Source organism: Leptinotarsa decemlineata, unplaced genomic scaffold (genome assembly GCF_025532065.1).
Source record: "Leptinotarsa decemlineata unplaced genomic scaffold, Ldec_3_MD MMD2_tig00026307_RagTag_RagTag, whole genome shotgun sequence".
Classification (NCBI taxonomy): Eukaryota; Metazoa; Arthropoda; class Insecta; order Coleoptera; family Chrysomelidae; genus Leptinotarsa; species Leptinotarsa decemlineata.
Genome location: NW_027412681.1, coordinates 3,317,602 through 3,338,572, shown reverse-complemented (window position 1 = coordinate 3,338,572; position 20,971 = coordinate 3,317,602). Strand labels below are relative to the sequence as shown.

The 20,971-nt window shown below is 37.3% G+C and overlaps 1 protein-coding gene across 2 annotated transcripts; it reads left to right on the top strand.

The window, feature by feature from the left end:
* Window positions 1-1,431: 1,431 nt before the first annotated feature.
* On the top strand, window positions 1,432-20,369 carry LOC111517615 (uncharacterized). Of its 2 annotated transcripts, none has more exons than XM_074180853.1 (6): window positions 1,432-1,477; window positions 8,327-8,368; window positions 8,495-8,624; window positions 10,535-10,741; window positions 13,677-13,913; window positions 19,927-20,369. In XM_074180853.1, exons 1-6 carry the CDS (start codon window positions 1,447-1,449, stop codon window positions 20,357-20,359), a joined length of 1,080 nt encoding a protein of 359 aa, XP_074036954.1. In that variant the 5' UTR covers window positions 1,432-1,446; the 3' UTR covers window positions 20,360-20,369. The 2 variants fall into 2 exon arrangements, with proteins under 2 accessions (XP_074036954.1, XP_023029586.2); XM_023173818.2 differs by lacking the exon at window positions 1,432-1,477 and adding an exon at window positions 4,459-4,618.
* Window positions 20,370-20,971: the final 602 nt, after the last annotated feature.

Here is a 20,971-nt window from a genome sequence, read left to right as displayed (position 1 = left end):
ATGAACCAACTGAGGGGCTACTAAGTCTTTGGTACAGGACTAGATTAGGTAAGTACTGGAAAAATATCACTTAGAAACCACCGGCAACGAAAAGGCTGATGAAGTTGCTTGAAACTGATCGTCATCTCCATATATTGGCCATGAACCAACTGAGGGACTACCAAAGTCTTTGGTGCAGGACCAGATTAGGTAAGTACTGGGAAAATATATCATGTAACATACACGATAATTTTTTTAAAGGACCATCAGTACTCACAATCAATAATTACAGGACCTCACAGGGCTACTCATTGTCCTTTGAGGGGACATCTGAATAAAGTAGGACTCTATAAGGAAGACCTCAGCTGATCATGTTTTATGTGAACGGATCATAAGAGACAAGCAATTCATCAACTCAAATCATGTCTAAAGAAATATAACAAGCATCCAACATAGGATCTGTATGAACTAGAACAGGAAATGAGATTGTTGGAATGATGTCCCGAGGTTATGGTGCTTTCCGGAAACTTGAAAAAAATGGTCTTCCTACGTCTCCATATCTATGCAAAAGAATGTGGAAACATTCCAAAAAAGGAAGAAAGCAATTAATTTCAAAATAAATTCTTCACTAAGATGGAATTGCCAAAAACGACTCTCCTCGATAGGAAGACTTGACAGATTGTCTCTGCTCTGGATTCCTGACCATACTGGCATGGAAGGCAATTAAGCTGCTGACTCCCTTGCAAAGGAGAGTACTGCAAGCAGCTTCATCGGACCAGAACCTGTCAATGGCATCGCTTTGGGCTTTGCCGAACAAAGATTAAACACCTGGATAGCAAGAAAATTTATGGACTTCTGGCTGAATCTTCCAGGATTGGCTCACTTCAAGGCGTTTATTCACCCTTCGAAGCTTGATACCAACAGATGTTGGATAACAGTAGAGATGAACTACGATGTCTAACAGGCCTTCTTACAGGTCACTGTCATTTGAATCATCATATGCAGGGACTTGGACTGCCGGGCGACAGTGTGTGTCGCCTCTGTTTGGAAAATGGTGAAACAGCAGAGCACATACTTTTTGCCTGCCCCGCTGGGGACCGAATCAGGTTTTCAGAGTTCGGCAGAGCCCTAATCTTACCATCTGACCTGAAAAACCACTCACCATACAAACTAATCGGCTTCGTTAAGAAGCTGGGTTTATTTGGTTGAGTGTGAATAAACCCTTGCGGGTTTCGGTGGAGGGTGAAATTGACCCACTCACTTTGGACCTAACCTAACCTAAAATGGGATTGAATCAAATAAGCGAATGAATGTCATTACGTACTGTCAGCGATGACATAAGTAGATTTAACTCAATCGTGGCATAAAGTCGTGATTTAATGAATGAATTTAGTACTTCATCTTGTAATGTTATCCAGAATGGTGCTGAAGAGGCAATAAAAGGAGTGTTTTGTTTCAAAACATCGGATGTCCGCCGTTGAGGATGACAGTGTTCCATGTGAGTGAAATTTCACCTCTTTCATATACTAGCAAAAAATAGTTTCATATCGCTTTGTCTACAGTTTGTATTATGCTGGAATTTGACTTTCTATACAGGAAATTTGAAGCATGTGACTAATGAATTTCATTGACAACGTATTCTGTCATAAATGGATTTCAAAATTTGATTTGTACCAATACTTTAATCTACTGCTTATACATTTCAGTCTGTTATTTACACAGCGTGTAACATTTGATGACATGAAACCCGTATCTCCATAATAGAAAAACATTTCAGTGAAACAAATTTATCCAATGATTCAAAATCAGTTTTTGATACGAAATGTTTGTCTACGATTATGTTTTCCTAATGATTTTTCCATACAACTCTAAAAAAGAAGAATTTAAAACAAAACAAAATTTATTCATTTGGGAAAATTGTGTCAATAAATAATAGTGATCTCAACTAAATAACATTTATTGATACTAGTTTGAAATTGTAGTACTAACAAGAACCGGTTAGTAAAATTAAAGAATAATTTAGACTTTGTGAGTGAATGCTTTCAATGGCGTTAATGAAATTTTTAAAATTTATCAGATTTTCTGGATTTGTCTCCACTATGTTGATAATCAGTTTTTAATGACTCTATGGGTTTTTCGGAAAAGTAACTGAGATAATAGATTCTTTGGTAATTATAGTAATTCATCAATGCACTGACCATTTAATGCACTGTCATCTTCATTATCATTCAGACGTCATTAGTCTGTAATTGACTCGCATGCCTACGAATGATTATCAATGACCACTTGAATATTCTTTAAACCGAAGTCTCACATGCCTTATATCATTCAAATTGTTGTTTATATCATCTATTTTTTTTAAATCGAATGCACATATCTTTATAACCAGTTTTATTATAGTCCCTTTTTTTCCTTTGGATATTTCGATGACAAAGTTGAAATGTTCCTAATAAATAATGAAATAAATGGGACTATCACTATGTCTTCTAATGTACAAACTGAATGGAAAAATTGATTTCGATTAGTTCAGTATTCATATAAAAGTAGTTGTTTGGAAATGACTTTTCCTTTCGAGTAATTGAATGTTCATTTGAAAATAGTTGTTTCAGAAGAGTTTCTTCTTCTGGGTATTGAGCATACCCAGAAGAAGAAACTCGACCTAAGGAAAGCGAAGGTCTTCTGCTTTGATAACCTGAGGCCTTCAATATTATTGACCCCATGCATATTTTTATGCATCCGCGGATATAAAGTGATCCCTGGGACTGATCCCTGATGTATGCCTTTTGCTGAACTGGTTTCCAACTCGGTGACAGAGTTACGGCCACCTCGTTCAGTATCAAAAACTGAACTAAGTTCACCCGCTGCTAGGTCAGATGCCCTGAAGAGAAATGCGCCAGTTCCTGTTCTTTCATGACCGCGGACCAAATAGAGAAGTGAATCCTGATTCATGGTGATTTTGGATGCCTCTTCCAGTATTATTTTGTTATGTAGACACTCCAAATTCAAATCCAATGCCTGTATGTTATCAGGAAATGTATAAACGTGGAACAGGTGATTTGGGATACATACTCCTCTAGAGATACATATTATGTATAGTCGAGTTGGTTTAACTCTATTACTGCAAAGGAGTAACGTAATATTGGCATGGCAAGCATGTTTGCATTAGCAACTTTGTTCTCCCGGGCAGGTCCAATGACCAAATCTGTCGGACTTTGTGCTGATACTTGCAGAAGTTCTTCACTGCTGTTACCTCTTGTAAGTGGCGTTGTTCCACCCCGAAGTAAGTATACGTCTCTCCGGCATCCAGATGTTGTAGCATGCTTCCATCTGCGACCTGCACATACCGATAGCATGCATCCACCATCCTCGAGAACTGATAAAGGTCCTTTTCTCCAGAGGAGTAAAATTTAAGATAATCTATATGAAACAAACGGGTGACTTTGTGCCTCCGATTTCCGGGGGTGCCACAGTTACACTTTCGAGTATTTCTGAGCGCAACGGATAATGGCAACAGTTAGATGCAGAAAAGGAGACTGAGGAAATCGCTCGGGAATACACCCCTACGCTCGTACTGTATCGAGTTCTGCGTTACACATCTATCGATGGGCGGGATTTCTTTACATCTAGCGGCTTCTCTCTTCGACAATTTCTGCTCGAGTACTCGGTCAACTGTGTTGAGTATAAGTGTGTGTTTTTGGGGATAAGATCGGCCCGCCTCTCAACAAACCAATTCGGAATCGGCTGCTCTCCATCCAGCCGTCAGTTGAAAACTCTGACCAGATGGCGGTAGGTGCTTGATAATTTTTTCCCGCAATAAGTGTTCAGCCCATCTGAGCCTGGAACATCATCTGGAAGTATCGTGTTGCGCAGTTCATTGAACTCGGGCTGTCGAAGCTCTCTGCTGAAAGCTTTGAACTACGCTAGCGCTGGAGTGTTTAAGTTTTGTGGCTGTGGGAGTTCATGAATTTTCCATCCAGACGGATTACATCTGATCAGTGGTCAGCAGAATATCCACACACGAAAGCTCTTGGACTAAGCAAAAAAGTTTCTTGCTTAACCTAAGTTTTTTCGCGATACTTCTCGCTCACCTCACCAATGACTTTTTAGGACTAGCATTCGTGGTTGTCAGCAGCACGCCTTGACTCAAAGTGTGCGTCGTGATTTGGCGGCTATTCGCCGCACTGTAACCTATCACAGATCGCCAATGCTATCTTTGCCTCCATCTTGTGGACCCGAGGATAAATCCTTCGAACCGCAAGGCCGGGATCTCGTCCTTCCTATTCGGAAAGCTATTATTATTATATTTAGTCAAAAATAAACACTTTTGGTATCATTCTATCAATTTTTCCTAATGCTATATTGTCTCATTCTATGAACACCGAGCAACATCTATGCTATACTGATTTCCACACTCTGTGCAAAGGTTAAATATAATAATCGACTATTAATTTGAACTGTATGAATTCGGTATCCCTACCAACGCATCAAACAGAACGCCAAGCATATATCTACCAGCAATAAAACCGGTCCAAGTTCATTCCAGTTTAGATTTACTTCCTATGCAATAGTAAAATAAAATCTATGAAATATTCTTCTCGAGTGCTTCATCTCAACTTACATTTAACGGCAGAACCCTTTGGTAAGTTGATATTGTATACCCTAAACTTAAAAAGAAGTTGATTTCTTTGAAATGCGAAATCTTAACTCGCCATAGCTGGAATTGATTTCAAGAAAAATGTTATAGGTTATCTGAACAGTTCATTCACATTTTAAATTTGCAGGAGAATATGAAGCGGGTCAAATTAGCAAGCTAATTGAACAAATTATATGACTTGGCGAGGTTTTTCCGTGACATCCAAAGAATCTAATTGGTATAGTTCAAGTAAACGTAAACGATATAGTGCAACCTACCTTCTAACAGTTTTCCTTTAATAATATAGCTAGGGAGCTAACTAATTTTGTTATTCAATAATCATTTCTGGGGAAGTAATTAGGGGAATATGTATATATATATATATATATATATATATATAAGGGGAATATGTATATATATATATATATATATATATATATATATATATATATATATATATATATATATATATATATATATATACATATATATATTTTGATTGATGCAACTAATTTTCCTTTATTTTGAGTATTTCAATATTAAATTCTACAAAAAGGATTTGAAGCTTTATATCTTCTATTAATTATCTGCGAGCGCTTTCGGCAGTTGGTAGTACTGTCATCTTCTGGCACTCCTCAAACTTTTTGAGGTGGTCAAATACATCAATAATGAATTTATTTCCACCATTACGCCTGATGCTTTGTTTCAATGTTCCCCAAATCAACTCGATCGGATTGAAAATACAGAAATAGGGGGGAAGTCTCAGTATGGTGTGTCCATACATTTCAGCAATACTCTCAAGGGCATACACTTTTTCAAATGTTTTTGTCTGTAAAACTTCAAGTAGTTGATTTTTTGTATAGATGTATTGTTATCCATTAAAAAACTTTGTATTTCATCTTTCCTCGACATTTATTCGCTACTTTAATGAGCTGTCGCGAATGACAGGAATCGTTGTCAAGAACTATTACACTATTCGCATCCAAATTTGGGATCAATGTGTTTTCAAACCATTCCTCGAAAATATAAGCTTTCATGTTCTTATAATAGTCAACATTGCAGTCCTCAGTTTTTTTTCACATAATTTCAAAGAATTCGGAACCCAGTGATTAGTCGCGATCCTTTGTTTCCAGCCATGTTAGGCGTACACATTCTCGAACCATCAGTCCACCCTTTCGTAACTGTGTCGTGAGTGTCATACCAAGTTTCGTCCAAAAAGAAAATTTGCCGTTGTTCTTGTCTAGATTCAGTTATTTGTTCTAAGCATTTGTTACGCAATTCCACTTTTCCTCTGCTTTCCATAACTGCTGGACGTTTGTTTATTATTTTAAATGTAAATCCTTGTTTCTTTTTACAATTCTGAAGAATTTTGTTACAGCAGCTCACGTTATGGCCGGAAGAATTCAATTTCTTCCTTATGATTTCAGTTGTAGGAATTTCATTGCTTTTGTAACAGGCGTATATTGTTTTTTTTAAATAATTTTATAAGATGAACATCTAAAGCTTTTGGTAATCCCGTATCATATCGCGTAATGAAAAAGGAATTTCGGTCAAATATAATGTTGCTTGTAATAGTTTGTTTCCTTTGAAACCAAACTTGAGATGTAGATTGAAACATACTCTTTGTGTTTCGATATTCAAATGCCTCCGAATCTTATTCACTGGTATCTCTTTTTCGCATCGTTCACCATCGCCATTGGAATCACTACACAGGAAAAAGTGCGTTGTTTTCACACTCGTTATTACTATTAGTACTTCTCCAAAGACGCCATATTTTATACAGATAACAAAAATTTTAAGTAATTAAAACTGCACCAATATCGAATTTCAACACTCAAATCGCGATCAGTTCCTGAACTGAACATTGACAACATGAGGGTAATAATCATCCTCGCATTCTATTCATCACCGTGACATGACTTCAAATTTAATTTTATGACTCTTCAGCCAATCATAAAACTCGGTTAGTAAAAATTATCCAATACGAACCGCCAATTCTTCAGTCCACGTGGACTAGTTGGCAGCGGCGTTATTTCTCTGTATTGTTTTTTTGCCTTTGATAAAGTCGACAGCTTTAACTATTCACAGTAAAGCTGTGTTACAGGTTACTTCGACTATACTATTAATTACGAGTATAAATTCAATCGAAGTGAAAAGACAATTTTCAAAGGTCCTTTTTCACTAGTGGTTATTGTAGTTCACAAGTTGAAATTCGTGTTCAATAAACATAGAGCTCCAAAAAATATTGGGGATAACTAATAGGATTTATATGATGCGTAAAAAAGTGTTTCAAAAGATTTCTCAACACACAAAAATTGTAATTATTATCAACTTGACTGTTATTAATTAAGCTGGAAACAAAAAGCATTTACTTTTTAGTAAATGACTAAAAAATTATCAGATCTTCGGGCGTCACAATACTGCTTTTACAAATTCTTTGTCGTGCTCTAATAGTAATTTAAATTATTATGATTATTACTACCTGACAAATTCCTACATGATAAATTCATTACCTAAACTATTTACCTATCCAGGAGCAACTCACAAGATTGGAGAATAATGAATAGAAATTTGACCTGAGCTATACATCATTTTACTTAGTTCTGAGATCTGTCCTGATTACCAATTTCCTCGTTGAAAATTGAATTCAATAAAGGGGAACAATTCTATTTGATCATTGAGCAATAATCCCGAATTTTCACATCTATTGATTTCTAAATATTCCAAAAGGTTGAAGTTTGAACATTTTCCTTTCAAATGCAATACGCCATAATCGCGATTGAACTCATGCCTCTTTGTCAAAAGATGATTCGCAAATGTTGAAATGGTCTTCCCATTCAAAAAACTACTTCTAGGATTGTTTTATCCCAAGTTAAACGAGGAGTTCAAAAATGAATTTCAGTTGAGAAAAAATCATAGGCATATAATTTCGTTCTTCAACAACAACAACAAAGTCAATTCCCGTACTCACGCCACTGTTGTAGTTGAATTTTTTTGGAATATAAGAACTTCTACTGGTGAAATATCCCACACGATTTCGGAAATAATAAATAATTTTAATTTTTTCTTAAAAATGTAACACCCCGTATTTGACGAAACATCTTTGGAGCACAGTTTATATAGCAACCTATCATTATGTTTTCAGTTTTCATTTAGATTTACACCCTTGAATACTGGCATATCATTTGAGAACACCCTATATTATAAGTGCACCAATGAACGAGTGTATCATGAAAATGTATGTATATTATTACGTTTTACCCGAGGGTTCGACAATAGTTGACTACATGGTACAATCACACTCATCTTCATTTTACTACTACACTGCCAATATAACATGAAAACTTCAACTGAACTTCAGGTCAATACTCGAATGTCTATCGCCTCGTTAGCTCACTTCGTACCGCACTTTCAACTAGAGTCCCTCATCTGCCTGTTGGTAATGCTTATATATTCCAATAGAATTCTTCGGAAGCCGATAGGATTATTCTAGAAGCGACACGAGAAGCACAAGTAGAGTTGAGCGCGACCTTGGCCAAGTCTTATTCGATTGAAGAGGAACAGAGGCGGCCGGCGTCATTTTTTGCAGTGGATAATTTACAACAATATATTCTCTTACTTACTTACAAACCTTTAGGCCAGAGACCTTTGTTTAAATCCTCTATGAATAAAAAACATCCACCCAATGACCTTGGCAGATAATTTTTTTTGCAGATTCTCCTTCCAGGAAGATGCTTAAGAAAGTGAGGAAGAAAGGTACGTTTTTAATAGTTGTTACCTACAAAATGTTATACAATAATTGTACAAGAGTTATTATTAAATAGCTTGTATGTGATTCTTGATGTCCAAAATTGAATGAATTTAATTTACAATTTCTTTAAGACTTCTCAGCTCAAGATTTCGTCGATCAACTTTTAAGGGAGGGGGCTCAAGTGACATGTGACGAGACAAACGAAAGCTTCGTTAGAAGTGATAGGTTACCACCTTTTTATGACGAACGTCTTTTCAGGAAGTAAGTTTTTCGTTATGGTTCAGAAGGTACTATATAATGTATTTTTACAATAGAAGTAAGCCAATATTAACTGCTTTTGAATTTTGACGATTCATATTGGGTTGAAATTCATTAGTTCGGACTTCCATTGTCTGATATTATATAAAATGATTTGAAATCCCTGAAATAACTAAAAAGAAGAAATAAAAAAAAGCTGAGAAATAACAATTATATTCACCAAAAAAACCTGAAATGAAATAACAGTGAAATACAATACAAGTTAAAATAGAGTAATTGAACAAAAAATAAAAAATTGAGAAATTCCAAGCCAAGGTACTTCTAAGACGTTTTGATTGTTCGTATCTACAATCGTCTTCAGGTGATGACTGGACTAACTATTTACTATTTATGACGCTTTCTTTTTTCCGCTTCGCCGGTTTACTGAGAGATGCCCGTTTGGCGGGAGTTGGCCATTTTTCGCTTGATTATGGGTTTCCATATATTGCGAATCTCTACTCTAGCTTGGCTGAATGCATTGTTGGACAACATGTATGCGGCTTCTTTGAACTTCCTCCTAAACCAATGTTCCTTTCTGTGTATGATCTCAGCTTGGGACCACTCGATGTTATGTTGATGGGTCCAAACATGATCTGCTATTCCTGATTTGCTAATTTTCCCTTGCTGTGTGTGTTTCTTGTGCTCGACAATGTGAACCTTGCCTCTTAGTTTCACCGATATAGGATTTTCCGCACTCACAAGGTACCCAGTAAATGAAATTCTTGGAATCGCAGTCCGCGTTTGGTGGCCAGGTTTTCCTGAGGCTGCTACGGATAGCGTTTCCGGGTCTGAAGCAGGTTCTGATGTACTTTTAACCAATTCTTCTTATCCTTTCCGATAATCCTCTGATGTAGGGAAGTGCAAGCACTGGTTGTGACGGCTTCTCTTTCTTGCGTAGCTCCTGCTTTCTTTCAGCCAGTCTGTTCCATCATCGCTTTGGAGTAGTCATTCCATTGAAGATAATTTTTGATGATGTCTAGTTCCTTTTCGAGACCTTCCTTCGTATTACAGAGTCTTGATGATTCCTCTTTTAGTCTATTGATGGATTCGTGGTTCAGATACTGTTCCGTGTGAGTAGATTTTCGGTATACAGATGTTTCGCACTTAATGTCGGTCCTTTTCACGAATATGTCTAAGAATGGCAATTCGTTGTGGACTTCCTTCTCCATTTTGAACGTGGTGGAAGGTCTTATGCTATTGATGTGGTTTAGGAAGGCATCTAGTTCAGAATTCCCATGGTTCCATATTATGAAGGTGTCGTCAATGTATCTCAACCAGACATGAGGTTTCTTGTGGGCTTCTTCAATGGTCAGAGATTCAAACAAATCCAACCAATGAAAGTGGCAATCCCATTGGCAGTCCATCATTTTGTGTAAAGAATTCATCCTTCAGTTGGAAATAACAGTTTCGTACGCAGAATTCTAGAATTCTAGTAAATTCGATCTATCTTCCAGGTCCCCGTCTTCGGATAGCTTCCATTGTATGATTTGGAGTGCTTCTTCGACCGGAACGGTCGTGTAAAGGCTTTCCACGTTATTTATTGTTCGAGGGATAAAATATCAAATATACGTGGTGTCTCAGAGTCATAGATCTAAAAAAGGGAGTAACGATAAGGATCATTTTCGATCCAAAGAACAAATTTCTTCTTTTGTTCGAGTTTCTGTTATTCTTGCACATTTTGAAGAAAAAATCTAGTAGGATTTGTATGTTGTATTCTGAGCAACTGTGTAATAACAACCTTGTTTACCAGACCTGAATTTTATTGATTTTCAACTTTTCACTTGGAGATTACTGATCCTTTTCAGAAAATCAGTGCCTCGTTTACGGGGTCACAGTAAGGATTGATTTACAGATAGCAAATATTTCCTTTACAGGGGACAGGAGTTTTTCCACAAACATGCATTCTCGATGTATTCTGCCTGTTTTTACGGCCTAGTAACGATATTATCGATACCGACCATTTTGAGAATTTTAATTTTCACTAAACAGTCTAGCAGCGCCATAACAGCCTACAAGAGATACGTAGCCACAATTTTCCACATGACGATTTGGTATGACGAAGATTTCAAACCCGGATCTAAGTGAGTATTCGTTAACAGTACAACGATTGCTTTGAATAAATGTTTAATTGCCCAAGTAATTTGATTGTGGTGAAAACAGCGATATTCCTTATCTTCATTTGAAATGCATTCAAAGTAAACAGTTTCACTCTTTTAGAAAGCATCTGCATATATTCAGAAATATATTTTGAACGTTCAAATTACATTCAAAACATCTTCAAAAAATTCCATCGAGAATATCTGTTAAAGTCATTCAAAGTAACCACTCTCAGTCTCCCTGTCTATAATATGTCTACATAATGGGACCAATCCTGTGAAATGTCAAGTTCATAACCATAACAAATGATAAATTGAGGCAGAAACTGTACTCTGTCCATCTAAACAACACAGTGCTCCAAAACCTTATCATGCATAATAAACGTGATTCCCCAGACAAGGCTGCTTGTCCAGAGTCGGTAGAAACAACCAAAATTCATCCATATTGGTACTTGATATTCTAAAAATTTTAAACTTCAAAATACCGTTACGTTTTAACACCACAGGCGTTAAAACGTAACTGACCACTGCGACACTGTAACAATGAATTCCGCTAGCCGATTGCGGTTCAATCTTATTGGCCAGCGTAGGGAAGCTTGTTTATTTTACCCAATAGATGCAAATGTGCGTGGTGATCATGCTTCGATCATACATCAATCTTTGTTTGTTGAATGGATATACTTCAATCTAAACAAGTTTCATAAAGAGGAAAATTTTGTGTGATTGATAAAACTACTCAATCACTTTTGAATTATATTTCAACTCTAAATTGCATCCATAATAGACAAATTGATGAATTTTTCCACATTGAGAGAGTTTTCACAATAGCAAAAAATATGTTTGTAAGTGTATTTTATCAAACGAAATTGTAGCTCATCCCTCGCCCTATACAAATCTTTGTTGAGATAAATTACTTGATTGCAATGACTTTTTAGTATTCCAGTTTATGCATATGATTGGTAGATGTCGAGTGTTTTGTAGTTCACATGTGGTATGATGAAGTGTTAGCAATGTACAATGAAGAAGAATAATAGGTTAGGTATAAATAACAGTACGGTTGTAAATAGACCTGTCCGAGATGCTGTCAAAATTAAATCAAAATGGCCGCCTGTAGGCACACATGTTGTTTGTTCTAATGGAAATAAAACTAGAAAAGTCCATAATCAACTTGTCTTTGTGAGTGATTGTGTTGCTGCTTGCTGAAATTGGTTGTCTGAGGCTGATTTTACATATCAATCGTCCTTCATAACATAAAATCTTGCCTACAACGTGTTGTGTTGTAAATTGCGGAAGCTGTGGGGATCGTGATTGGTGGATTTTCACAAAATACCTAGTGAATTTCTGCTTTTACCAATGGTAAGAAGCAGATGCATCCAATTGAATTAGCAATTAGAAGCAACTAGAGCTATTGCACATGTCAGGAGTCATGTAGAAAGAGTAATAGGTTGCATTCGTCAAAAATATAGGATTATATCAGATTATGTGCCAATTTCTCTGCCTGTTTGTGGTGAAGATGATAAGATCTTGGATAAAATAGTGACTGTGTGTTGTGGATTGATTAATACCTTTGAGTTAGATTGAATTTGTAATAAAAAACCTCATGAAATTGTTTTTGTAAATTGTATATACTTAGTCTAGATTTGTATTTTTGTTTCAACTGTCGTGATATGTTTTATTGTATTGTTTTATTGCAAAATCATATTTCAGATCATAGAGTTGAATTATGATAAATTTTTGGTATATTCAATTGGTACGTAGGTCAGAAACTAGGTTTCGTTAGTATATAGAATATTTTTTGTACAAACACCTTCAAAGATACATTAATTTAATAAAACACAAAATAAGGTCATATTGTTTTGTTTATTCTCCCCGTCAGACGAGGAAGTCAGTTTCAATATACATTCATTGAAAAAAATGATCCACAATAATGGTTATTTTAAAAAAGTGATTTCTCTTGAAGAGTCAAAAATCAGTTAATAAGAAATAAAAAAACACTTGAATATGAACATGAAAGCCACATGCAAAAACTGTTTACTGAAAAAAAAAACTGAAAAATATCTAAATACCTTGGCAATCACAACAATGTGCTCTCCGATTGACTTTGCTTCACAATCATGCACGAATAATCCAGCTTCAAAATATTTGTAGCCAGTCAAACTTTTGTAGGCCTTCATCTGCTGAATTGTATAGAAACTATGAGTTAGCACCAGATAAGAACTCGTATCGAAAGCAGTAACTGGTGGAAAACATTCTATAGAACTGTTCATTTCTTCTGAAGTGAAAGTAAAAGAATCCATGCACTGTATCACTCTGATTTTATCTTTGTAATGCACAGCAATGTCTTTGTTTTCACATTCCAATGTTAGTAAATAATCACTTTTATTACAAAAAGCCATCATAATTATTTTCACAGCTTCCAAAGATAACAAAACACGAAAAAACCGTGTGAAGTACCTATGTCATTATACTCTTCTTCTTCTTCTTATGGCTCTGCCTTTTCGGCAATTTGCCATTGTGTGCCTACAGGCGGCCATATTGTTCGAGAATTGGTCACGTGTTCTGGACATCCTATAACGTCGCGTTCCCTGAAAAAATAATCCTGCCGATTTGAAATCGGCGATTTAAAAATAGAATAGCACTATGACAGTATTGAGAATTTGACAAAATAGTGGTTTTAGCGAAAAAATGTCCAGATAAAAGTATGAATTCTGCAATCGGTCATGTGAACCAGAATACCAATCAGAACGACTGACGTCACGCCTCAGTAAATGTGGAGATATGTATAGAATCTGTTTTGCTCCAACTTTGTAGTAATTACAAGCTAACTATTTAATTTCGTCACATCATGTCAGCAATTTCTCTAATAGTATACTCTAATGATAAGAAAAAAAATATTATGCTGCTTGGTCTTTTTCCCTAGACTATGGAAATCTATAAGTCAAGTACGGCACGTGCATAATTCAGCGAGCAAAAGAGGTAGTAAGGCTGGTGTTCACAGAATCTTCCAGAAAGACATGGCACTCACACAGTTTGGCTTCATGGGGTTCCAGTTATCCAGAAGCCATCTAGTGGGTATCCATGACGCCTCAGAAGAAGAGTGGAAGTCGTTCCTGCATGTGTGGAGAGTAGTGGGCTACTTGCTGGGAATAAACGACAGGTAACAGATATATACAGTGTGTGAAAGTCAAATGGAATAAATTCATAATTTCGGTTACGGTACATATTTTAAGGAAATCCCGAAACACGTCAAATTTAAATTATAATTTGACATACCTCAACGGAAAAATGCTACCCCTACCTTCAATCCCCGTCGAATGACATGGTACAATTCCCAATTTTTTAAATGGGAAGTATAGGTTTGTGATTTATCGTTTGAAAGATCTCTTTATTCTCTATTAAAAAATATTATCGCTTTCAAGTTCATTGCAACAATTGAGATAAAACAAATTAAAATCATGTGGTTACCGAAATTCGATAAAATACACTCAAAACTTATTGCAATATACTCAAAACTGAAATGTTGAGGCATTGATAATAAGAAAGTAAGCAAAAACCATAGCAATTTTCTTTTTAGATGGTATCCTTTAAAAATTGTAAATAATTTGCATAGCAACGTTAGTTTAAAACGCCTTGTCTTGTTTTGTATGTAACAAAATTAGTTGTGAGTATTTCAATTTAAGTTTAAAGTTCGTTAACTTGAAGTCTGACAAATGGTTAGATTAACGGAAATGCATAAAATAAGTTATACAAATAATTGGTTACGGACACAACAGGAAGTAGCTCGCCTATTTCATGAAAAATTTACTAATTCGTCGCGCATATCTCAAGGAACGATAAGCAAAATAGAGAAGCAGTTTCGCTCTGGCACCTGTAACATAGTTCGTTGTAATGTAACGACCACCCTGTATATTTTTACGTGCAATAGTGGCAGAGGTACAAACATTTCGGTTAATTGGTGAAATCTGTTTCATAGGATGTGAAAATACGAGGATGTTTGATATTAATCTGACCTGACCATGAAAACGTACGTATGAATTAAAATGGCTCCTTCAGTTTTCTCTCCAGCGTAACGAATGAGCGAATGCGTTAACGAAACGATTATTAATCTTGATATAGGGTCTTCCAACAGAACTCCACAGCTTTGACAATTGATAACGGCCAACTTGTTGAAGCTACATCTGTCAAATTAGTTGTCGTTCATGGACGGTATAGCATTCAACAATAAAATTGTTTTATAAAAGTGGGTGCTCTGTTCGGGCAACGTACCGCGCGCTTCGCCCATCTTACGGTCGCCATAATCGTCCTACAGAGAGGACTATTCGCAATGTGGAGGATAAATGTGAGTCCACTGCTACGGTAAACGATCGACCAACACCCGTTCGTCGACAAAAAGCAAGATCTGCCGAAAACATCGCTGCTGTCTGTCAGAGTAAGCAGGAGAATCCGAGGCAGTCGATTTCGAGTCGCTCACAGGAACTTGGCTTTTCGCAGGACACTTTATTGATTGTGCATCGTGACTTGAACCTACACCCGTACAGCTGACCCAGGAACTGAAGGTAAGCGAGCATTGACAACGACGTGTATTCGCTGAATGGGTTCTGGAGCCTAATTTTTATCGAAAAATCCCCTTCAGCGATGAGGCCCCTTTCTGGAAGAATGGGTTAGCTTAGGTCTAAAGTGAATGGGTCTATTCGACCTTCCACCGCAAACCCAGCTTCCTAACGAAGCCGATTAGTTTGTATGGTGAGTGGTCTTTCAGGTCGAATGGTAAGAGTACGGCTCTGCCGAACTGTAAAAACCCGATTCGGTCCCCAGCGGGGCAGGCACAGAGTATGTGCTCTGCTGTTTCATCATTTTCCAAATAGAGACGGTACACACTGTCTCCCGACAGTTCGAGTCTCTGCATATGATGATTCAAATGACAATGACCTATAAGAAGGCCTGTTAGACATCGTAGTTCATCCCTACTGTAGTCCAACAACTGTTTGGTATGGGTGATTAAACGCCTTGGAGTGAGCCACTCCTGGAAAATTCTGCCAGAAGTCCATAAATCTTCTTGTCATCCAGGTGTTCAATGTTTGTTTGGCAAAGTCTAAGGCGATGACAATGACTGGTTCTGGTCCGATGGAGCTGCTTGTAGCACCCTCTTTTACGTTAGGAATATAGACCAGAGACAATTTGTTAGGTCTTCTTATTGAGGAGAGTCGTTTTTGTCAATTTTTACCAATTTAGACGTTGCTTGGTAGCCGCCAAGAGCTCCAAATGCTGCTTGACTGGGTACGAATAGGTACCCAGTCAAAATTGTCGAATTTGGGACGATATTAATCCACATGAGATCCAAGAGCGTCCAATGCATCCCAAAAATGTCATTGTGGTGTGGATTTTGGATTGGAGGTGTAATCGGTCCATATTTCTTTGAGAACGGAGTTGGCCAGGCCATTCACAGGAGTGAGTGGTGAGCACTCTACGTCGATGCATGATTATCAACTTCTTTTGGTCCGAATTGGATGATCTGGACACCAATGACATGCGGTTTCAACAGGACAGCGCTTCGAGGCACACAGCTCATGCCACGTTGGATACTCTGCACAAGGGATTTTTGGGCATGATCATCTCACGTGGAGGTGATCTGAACTGGTCACCGAGATCGTGCGATCGAGGTTTGGACGTTTCAAATGCGCTTTACCCAGAGAATCCGTGGCGGACATATGAACGATTTTATATTCAACACATAATGACATCAATAGGTATTTTAAACGAATAATGTGAAAATCAGACCATTCAGTTGAGAAAACTGTAGAACGTGTATTCACAAACAATTAACTGGTTTAGTGATCCAAAAATGTTTTTCAAGAAGGGTTAGTTGGGTAACAGGATCAATTTTTCTTAAAAAAGAAATAATTGTTCTTCAGCCAACGTTTTGAATTCAATTAAATTTTTCTTCAGGTCTCTGTAACAATAAATTTTCATAAACATACCTCCCATAAAACTTATAACTGTTATCATTTCAATGAATCGGGAAATCATGAATTCTCAAATAAATTACTCATCGAAAACGGGTTTCTTCGTGTTGAAAATGTAACTGTCTTAAAAAACATCAGAGATATCAGATACAGTGTGTCTCACTTCTCATGGAAACACCCCCGTATCTTCCGTAATATTCGAGGTAGAACGATGAAACTCTCTGGACTGATGGAAATGCTCAAAATGCACCTACCACCTGAATGGGGTTGGCCAAAGTGATATACACTGTCCGCCACTTGCGATGGAACACCCCATTTTTACGGTAAAACATATTAGGGGGCAAAGTAGGCTCAATATTCCTTCAGATTCATGATCAGGACTACCAACTCACTACGAATACACTTTTTTCCTGAAAAAAATTCAGTCCTAAAAAATCCGAATTTGTCTCACTTCTCATGAAAACACCCCCGTATCTTCCGTATATTCGGGGTGGAACGATGAAACTCTCAGGACTGATGGAAATGCTCAAAATGCACCTACCACCTGAATGGCGTTGACTAAAGTGATATACACTGTCCGTCACTCGCAATGGAATACCCCATTTTTACGGTAAAACATATTAGGGGGCAAAATAGGCTCAAAATTCCTTCAGATTCGTGATCAGGACTACCAACTCACTACGAATACACTTTTTTCCTGAAAAAATTTCAGTCCAAAAAAATCCGAATTTGTCTCACTTCTTATGGAAACACCCCCGTATCTTCCTTAATATTCGGAGTGGACCGATGAAACTCTCAGGACTGATGGAAATGCTCAAAATGCACCTACCACCTGAATGGCGTTGACTAAAGTGATATACACTGTCCGCCACTCGCGATGGAACACCCCATTTTTACGGTAAAACATATTAGGGGGCAAAATAGGCTCAAAATTCCTTCAGATTCGTGATCAGGACTACCAACTTACTACGGTTACACTTTTTTCCTGAAAAAAATCCAGTCCTGAAAAATCCGAATTTGTCTCACTTCTTATGGAAACACCCCCGTATCTTCCGTAATATTCGGGGTGGAACGATGAAACTCTCAGGACTGATGGAAATACTCAAAATGCACCTACCACCTGAATGGCGTTGACCAAAGTAATATACACTGTCCGCCACTGGCGATGGAACACCCCATTTTTACGGTAAAACATATTAGGGGGAAAAATAGGCTCAAAATTCCTTCAGATTCGTGATCAGGACTACCAACTTACTGCGATTACACTTTTTTCCTGAAAAAATTTCAGTCCTAAAAAAATCCGAATTTGTCTCACTTCTTATGGAAACACCCCCGTATCTTTCGTAATATTCGGGATGGAACGATGAAACTCTCAGGACTAATGGAAATGCTCAAAATGCACCTACCACCTGAATGGCGTTGTCCAAAGTAATATACACTGTCCGCCACTAGCGATGGAACACCCCATTTTTACGGTAAAACATATTAGGGGGAAAAATAGGCTCAAAATTCCTTCAGATTCGTGATCAGGACTACCAACTTACTACGATTACACTTTTTTCCTGAAAAAATTTCAGTCCTGAAAAATCCGAATTTGTCTCACTTCTTATGGAAATACCGCCGTATCTTCCGTAATAGGTAATTGAAGCAGATTTTTTGTTTGGTTTTGACATCAAAACATGAACGAAATTGTTTGAGAGAAACTCGACTTTTGTTTTCACATAAATAATTTATTTTTTATTTTGTTGTCAGGAAAGGTATTCCTTCTCAATAACAGAGAAAATGGTAATTTTGTAAGAGGAACGGAAACATGTAATCAGTAAGGTTTCAGGATGGTTAATGTTAGTTCATATTCTCATTTTCCCATTATTTAAAAAAAACAAGGATATTTTGTGGCGAAAAATGTTATTTAGTTCAAAATTCGTTCGAAGTACTACTTTCAAAATCACATTTTCAATTAAAAAACAAAACTATCAATTTCAAACGATTCAACTGTTGACAATTTTATATTTTCGTGCCTTCTATGAAATTTCCCTCCAATCGAACACATTTTTCTATGCGCGTTCTATTATTTCCTCCAACTCTTCTCAGTTCTCTAGGTGTGATTTCTCTACACGCTTGTATAATTCTTGCACGGAGATCTTCCTTATTTGTTGGCTTATCCTTATAAACTTTATTTTTCAAGTTTCCCCATAAATAAAAATCCAGTGGAGTAGATAGTTGTTGGTTCACAGATGGATCAAAAACACCTTCCGGTTCTGGTGCAGGTGTTTTCAGCCGCAGACCCAGGACAGAGATATCAACTTGCCTAGGAACCTATGCGACTGTATTTCAAGCGGAAATTTACGCTATTGAGTTGTGTGCAAAGAGATCGGAAGAATCCAACCTCATACACAAGTCAATGAAAATGAAAAAGACAGTCAAGCGGCGTTGAAAGCTCTTAGGTCCTACCGAGCAACGTCTAAATTGGTAGCAAACTGCCAATAACGATTCTCCTCAACAGGAATACTTAACAGATTGTCTCTGTCTGGATTCCTGGCCATACTGGCGTGGAAGGCAATGAGGCTGCTGACTCCCTTGCAAAGGAGGGTACTGCAAACAGCTTCATCAGGCCAGAACCTGTCATTGGCATCGTTTTAGGCTTTGCCAAACAAAGATGGAACACCTGGATGACAAGAAGATTTATGGACTTCTGGCAGAATCTTCCAGGATTGGCTCACTCCAAGGTGTTTATTCACCCTTTGAAGCTTGATACCCAAACAGTTGTTGGACTACAGTAGGGATGAACTACGATGTCTAACAGGCCTTCTTACAGGTCACTGTCATTTGAATCATCATATGCAGAGACTCGGACTATCGGAAAACAGTGTGTGTCGCCTCTGTTTGGAATATGATGAAACAGCAGAGCACATACTTTGTGCCTGCCCTGCCGAGGACCGAATCAGTCCATCTGACCTGAAAGACCACTCACCATACAAACTAATCGGCTTCGTTAAGAATCTGGGTTTATGTGGTCGAGTGTGAATAGGTGTGAGCCACAATAAACCCTCGCGGGTTGCGATGGAGAGTCGAATAGACCCACTCATTTTGGACTCAACCTAACCTACCCTAACCTAGTGTTTTACATTTATAATGAGCATTCATTACTCTTTATTACCAGGAAACAGAGTCATCTCAGAAATACTGAAATTCTTTGTCTTTTTGCAGATTCAACCTCTGTAGCGGATCTGTCCAGGAAACGAAGGAAATCTGCGAACTCTTGATCAGTCAAGCATTCAAACCAGAAATTCTAAAAGGAGACAAAGACTTCCTATCCATGGCCAGACATGTCTGTTCGGGACTGTGGCCCGTGAGCCCGATTTTAAACTTCAAAACTTCCCTATGTTTCCTGCACGCATTGGTCCAGGAAACGAACGGATTCAAGAAAATACCAGAACCGACTTTTTTTAAATTGAGTTGGGGCTTGAAATTATCATATTATTTCCAAATGTATGTATTTCTGTATTGGATGAAGAATCATTATTACCGACTGTATAGAAATTTCATCCAAAAATTTACGTTGTGGTTCTTTAAGGTATTGCCGCTGTTGGCGTTTTATAAGTTTGGAATTGCTCATTCTTATGTCGATATTAAAGTATGAGTTTCCAGTATTTCTACTTCTTTTTTAAAAAAGTTTTTTGCATCATTCTGCTCAAAATACCCCTTATATTTCAACTAGAGAAGATATGAGCTAATAGAAGCTAATAAAAGGTTCGAGACCTAATAAGCAGCGTTTCAACAACTTGTTGTTAACCGTCGAAATTATCGAACGGAACGAGGTAGGTACCGATTTAAAATTTTCATTAGCAAATGAAACGAATCCAAAAAAGGGAAAACCCATTTTCGGCGATTTCTCTAAAAAATGTTGGTCCATCAAGATGGGAATAACTGCTAAACCAATAATGCGAATCAAAAAAGTGGCAAATATTTATTCAGACTGAAAGTGTAGCTATTGCTTCATTTTTTAAAATTATTGTTAACAAGAAAACTCGTGAAAAATATAACACATTTTTTTTGAATTCTGTAACAGAGTTTTACTACTATGTCAAAAAAGTTCCGGGAATTGGTTAATGAAAATATGTATTATTCATCCAAATTCAAAGTATCGCCTCCTACCGAAATAATACTCTCGCGCCAATGAACAACCCAATTATCAAACCATTTTTTTTAACACTTTTTTGAAATCGACTTCTATCGGCTGAAAACGGGTGCC